This window comes from Physeter macrocephalus, chromosome 14 (genome assembly GCF_002837175.3).
Source record: "Physeter macrocephalus isolate SW-GA chromosome 14, ASM283717v5, whole genome shotgun sequence".
Taxonomy (NCBI): Eukaryota; Metazoa; Chordata; class Mammalia; order Artiodactyla; family Physeteridae; genus Physeter; species Physeter macrocephalus.
This window is the reverse complement of record NC_041227.1, coordinates 45,997,275-46,003,299: the sequence shown is the minus strand read 5'-3', so window position 1 is coordinate 46,003,299 and position 6,025 is coordinate 45,997,275. Positions and strand designations below refer to the sequence as shown.

At 40.5% G+C, this 6,025-nt stretch overlaps 1 protein-coding gene across 3 annotated transcripts in view; it reads left to right on the top strand.

The window, feature by feature from the left end:
- Positions 1–6,025, top strand: part of KAT14 (lysine acetyltransferase 14) — a 32,481-nt gene that overhangs the window by 4,468 nt on the left and 21,988 nt on the right. For all 3 annotated transcript variants that reach the window (XR_008619434.1, XM_007110256.3, XM_028498198.2), the window contains exon 3: positions 2,600–2,721. Coding sequence is in view for 2 of the 3 variants with exons in the window: in XM_007110256.3 (XP_007110318.1) it covers positions 2,600–2,721 (122 nt within the window). In the remaining variant the exon portion in view is untranslated. The remainder of the gene's footprint in view (positions 1–2,599; positions 2,722–6,025) is intronic.

Here is a 6,025-nt window from a genome sequence, read left to right as displayed (position 1 = left end):
CCCTCCCCCCCAAGCAAGAGCTAAATGAGGATCCGTTGGTCTGGAATAGACTCTATTGATGTCATATTCCAATTGGAATGTGGGTTTTCTGTTGTTTTAAATCTTAAACTTTGTTGATTTATCAAAATAAGAAGTAGAAATGCTTGTTTATATTACAAAATGCCAACAGTAATGAGGTGACTAAAAGGCCCCTTCCACACACTTTCTGTGTGCTCCTCCTTGGTGATGTGTGAACAACAGTCTGAAAAGTAGGGAAGCTATCAAGTAGGGTGGTTTTTACGTTCTTGTCCTAGACACGCTCGTCATCTTTCCAGATGCTCTTCAGCAGATACTTGGGAGGTGCGCGCTGGGCTGTGCCAGCCTGAGCAAGGCCTTGGAGCTGTGCTGGTTCCCAAGGCCAGCTTGTTACTGTGAGCTTGGGCTGGTAGTGTAAGAGCAGAAACGCAACTGGGATTCCTTCTTTAAGATTACAGATTCCAGAAGAGGGGGAAAACCATGTCCTTCATGATTGGATTTTTAGTTTGCTCAGTAAATACGGTGATAATAGGAAAAGTTATTTGCAAGTAAGTATGTGATTTTTAACTTTCTAAAGTCATGAAATGTTTCAAAAATAATAGTACCGGAAATGAAACAACACACTTGTGTCTGTACCACGGAGATTAACAGTGAATACACATTTCCAAGTTACTCTAGGAGTCTGAGTGGGCAGAAGAGCTCATTCCATCCTTAAGGTATTTCTTGAACAATAGCTTTCTTAAATTGTAGTAAAATATACGTAACAGGGCTTCCTTGGTGGCGCAGTGGTTAAGAATCCGCCTGCCAATGCAGGGGACACGGGTTTGAGCCCTGGTCCAGGAAGATCCCACATGCTGCGGAGCAACTAAGCCTGTCACAACTACTGAGCCTGCGCTCTAGAGCCCGCGAGCCACTACTACTGAGCCCACGTGCTACAACTACTGAAGCCCGCACGCCTAGAGCCCATTCTCCGCAGCAAGAGAAGCCACCGCAATGAGAATCCCACACGCCTCAGCGAAGAGTAGCCCCCGCTCGCCGCAACTAGAGGAAGCCTGTGCACAGCAACAAAGACACAGCGCAGCCAGAAAGAAATTTATAAATAAATTTATAAAAATGTATATATACATAACAAAGCTTACCCTTTGCACCGTCTTTAAGCTTACAGTTCAGTGGCATTAAGCACATTCACATTGTTTTGCAACCATCACCACCATCATCTCCAGAAAGTGCTCATCTCCCCAAAGTGAAATCCTATGTCTATTAAACAGCGACTCCCTGTGAACAATAACTTTAAAGGGAGAGGTTTGTTGGCTGATGCAGACCCGATGCAAAAATGAGTGGAACGATTTGAAAAGTCTGTTCATGGGGTTAATTGGTAGACTGTCTGCAAATTTTACAAGTTTAAGGATGGGGGAAGTTGAGACTTGGTAGGAGCATCAGAATCACCAGGCCCCTTTGAGGGTTTGGTTGTAGGTCTCCCTGTTGGGCCATCAGGATTTGGGGCTGTGAACATCGATGTCGGGGAGCGTGAACTGCAGTCTGTTAGACCCTGTACGGCTTTGGGCTACTCCTCATGGAAAGAAGAGTTATGGAAGGATTCTCTTCTTAGGTTCTGTCCCCTTTTCAATTGCGCTGGCCCAAAATTAATCATTATTTTTATTAGGTTGAAAACATGGTTTTGAAATAGCATCTGTAGTTTCTTGTCCATTTACGATTACAAAATTGCATTTAGATGCGAAGAGAAATGTCTAATAGGATAATCACTGAAAATGTTAAAAAAGATTATTTCTTGATGGTGGGTTTAAAATGATTTTTACTTCCTTCTTTGTTCTTTTCTCTTTTAGTGAAGTCTTTTACAGTGAGAATGTGTTATTCATATTTCTGCAAAGTACTTCCCCATTTGGGGCTGTGAATTCTTATCTGTTAAATATGAAGTTAGATTAGATGTGGATCTAGGGGTGTCCTCCTCTCTGAGGATGGGCCAGGCAGCCAGGCCTTTCAGGTCCCTGCCCCTTGTCTATTCTGATTTCATCTCAGGAACAGTTTCCACAGCTGAGACAGGCTAAACCCAGAGTGGATGGTAACTCATGTTAACTTCAGCTCTGAAATTCTGAGAGTCTATTGTTTCTGCCCTCTAAAGAGCTTAGAAAAGTATATGTGCAGGGGTGATGCTTGGAATATTTAGTAAAGGTCAGCACTGTCCATCAGAAATGCCGGCTGGAGCAGGCCCTGGGGCCTCCTGATGCCATTGGTTAACACGGTGTTTAGCGCTGCCTTTGAGTGATGGAGGGGGACTGGGATGGGGGCTGCTTAGGGCAGTAGTTACTCATCACCAGTTCAGCCACACAGCAGCCTTGCACATGTAACATGGGAGGAACAAGTGCACGTGATTAAGGGGAACAGTGATACTCATCTATGGAAAGCAAAAAAGGAAGTAGAATTCTATCCTGAGAATATTCCAAGATATTATCCTTCCTTTTCCCCCCTCTATTCATACTCAGAGTATAATACAACACACATTCCCCCCTGAAGTTTACCACCCCTGTTTGTGCTTTTCTCCCAGCCTGTTGTGCTTCTGTTTCAGGTGGTCATGCTGGCGATGTACAACTTGTCCCTGGAAGGTAGTGGGCGTCAGGGCTATTTCCGGTGGAAAGAAGACATCTGTGCTTTCATTGAGAAACATTGGACTTTTTTGCTTGGGAATAGGTAATGTGATTTTTAAAAAATCTTATACTTGCATGAAGATGTAAAGAATAAAGTATATGAGACTTGAGACAGCCTAATGCAGGCCTTTAGAGAATTAGAGTAATTACTTGTGGCAGTTACTGAGAATTTTTTAATCCAGAAAATGTTGTTACTTTAAGTTAAAAATCAAAGTGGAAGTTTATGTAATTACAAGGGTAGGTTTCCATACTTCTTATCCTACTTTTGGAGGAAACTGTTGGTTTCTACTGAGCAGGAAGACAGTTGAACAGATTCTTAGAATGTTAAAAAATAGTTTGATTAAATGAGGCAGTTTAATAGTTGGATAGGTGACTAATTTGAGGATAGAGGAATATTGTGTCCTTTTAAAATCAGTGCCTTGTAGGAGGTCAGAAGAAGAGAAATGATGGCAGTTATTGACCGCACTCATTTAAGTTGCTCTTGGTTAATTATTAGTATTTGTGTTTATTAACTCTGGGAGGTAGAAATTGTTGTATACTGTTTGGTATTCACAGTGCTTGGCGAAGTCTGGGCACATTAACATGCATATGGTTTATTCCTTTGGTACTCTTTTCATCATGATGCTTTGAATTTGCTGCCGAGTGCTTCTCCTCCGTGACCCCTCCTTGGTTCATCAGACTTGGGGTGCCGGGGCACAGACATCCACACCAGATGTTTTATTAACTAAGGGTCCATGTGCATCTAGCAAGATTTTTATTGCTATTAGAGGTTAGCAAGTTTGCAGTTGCATTGGCGGATTGTTTGAGATTTTTTCTTTAAAAAAAAAAAATTATTTATTTGGCTGTGCTGGATCTTAGTTGCGGCATGCGGGCTCTTAGTTGTGGTATGTGGGATCTAGTTCCCTGACCAGGGATTGAACCCGGGCCCCCTGCTTTGGGAGCGTGGAGTTTTAACCACTGGACCACCAGGGAAGTCCCTTGTTTGAAATTCTGATTGTTAGTTGCCTTCTGAAGTCCTGTGTGAGATTCATAAATCTTGCATAATTGGGTCGGTGTGGACACGGTAAAGGTCAGAGCAGGGAGTTTGTGCTTGTCCTCACTCAGAACTCCCTGCAGCCCATTTTCTCGGGTGCTGAGAAGTCACAGCTCTGCCAAAGTTGCTGAGGAATCATGGAGGGGTGACCTTCTGCAGGCTTCTGTGAGGGAAAAATAGAATTGAAAAATAGAACTAAGAAAAGAATTGACAGCATAACTGGTTCTTTTTCTTAAAGAAAGGAAATCTGTTGTCTTAGTTTAATGATTTAGCTCTATTTATGGAACTTAATACACCCCATTTATAAGGGACAAGGAAGGGAAAAAAACTGATAAAATTAGGTCTTGGAAGGTTTTCTTGATCTTTCAGTGCTGTTCTGCCTGGTGGATCGTCTTCTGGAAGAATTTGGATTTAAATTGCCTGTTTTAAGGAAGTTGGCATATTTTAGCAGCAGGTGCTCAGCTTCATTTGTTCATTTCTAGAGCGTGTTCTGAGAGGCATCAGCTGAGGCTCTTTTTCTTTTCAATACTTCTACTGAAAGACATTAATTACTCTCCAGCTTCTTGTAATTTAACCATTAAACTAGTGGGTTTTGGCCATATTAGTGTATCACTTGAATTATCCTTTACTTATTTAAATCAAGTCACTGAAAAAAAAGAAACTTCACACCACCATGGTAAGTGGAAAACCCATATCACTTGCATAAATAGGATGAAACTGTAAAAATAAGTGCACTAAAAATAAAGCAATGCTGTTGACTTGTAGCTAGATCCCATGGCCTGTAAAGGCAATCTGAAACCCTCTTTCCTTTTATTTTTTAATTGTATGATTCCATCTATATATTTTTTTCATCCAGGTGTATTGATATGTAATTGACATACAGCACTGTATGAGTTTAAGGTGTACAGCATAATGATTTGACTTACATCATGAAATGATGACCACAAAGTTTAATGAACATCCATCATCTCATATAGATATAAAATTAAAGAAATAGAAAAAATATTTTTTTTCCTGTGATAAGACCTCTTAGGATTTACTCTCAACAACTTTCCTGTATAACATTTAGCAGTGTTAATTATATTTATTATGTTGTACAGTACATCTCTAGTACTTATTTATCTTATAATTGGAAGTTTATCCCCCCACCTCTGGAAAATCTGATGTCTTTTTCTATGAGTTTGTTTTTGAAGTATAATTGACCTACAACACTACATTAGTTCCTGTTATACAACATAGTGATTCAGTATTTCCATACGTTTCAAACTGATCACCACGGTATGTCTAGTTACCATACGTCACCATACTAAGATACTACATAATTATTGACTGTTTTTCCCCACACTATACATTTCATACCTGTGACTTATTTATTTTGTAACTGGAAGTTTGTACCTCTTAATTTCCCTCACCTATTTCTCCCCTCTCCCCACCCTCCTCCCCTCTGGCAACCACCTGTTTGTTCTCTGTATCTGTGACTGTTGCTGTTTTGTTATGTTTCTTCATTTGTTTTGTTTTTTAGCTTCCACATATAAGTGAAACCATACAGTATTTGTCTTTCTCTGACTTATTTCACATAATACCCTTAGCATAATGCCCTCTAGGTCCATACATGTTGTCACAGATGGCAAGATTTCATTCTTTTTTATAGCTGAATAATATCCCATTGTGTATGTGTGTGTGTATCACATCTTTTTTTTTTTTCACATCTTTATTGGAGTATTATTGCTTTATAATGTTATGTTAGTTTCAGCTCTATAACAAAGTGAATCAGCTATATGTATATGTATATCCCCATATCCCCTCCCTCTTGCGTCTCCCTCCCACCCTCCCTATCCCACCCCTCTAGGTGGTCACAAAGCACTGAGCTGATCACCCTGTGCTATGCAGCTGTGGCCACAAAGCACTGAGCTGATCACCCTGTGCTATGCAGCTGCTTCCTGCTAGCTATCTGTTTTACATTTGGGAGTGTATATATGTCAGTGCTACTCTCTCACTTCATCCCAGCTTCCCATTCCCACTCCCCGTGTCCTCAAGTCCATTCTCTACGTCTGTGTCTTTGTTCCTGTCCTGCCTCTAGGTTCATAGGAACCATTTTTTTTTTTTGGGGATTCCATATATATGTGTCAGCATACGGTATTTGTTTTTCTCTTTCTGACTTACTTCACTCTGTATGACACACTCTAGGTCCATCCACCTCACTACAAATAACTCAATTTTGTTTCTTTTTATGGCTGAGTAATATTCCATTATATATATGTGCCACATCTTCTTTATCCATTTATCTGTCGATGGACATTTAGGTTGCTTCCAT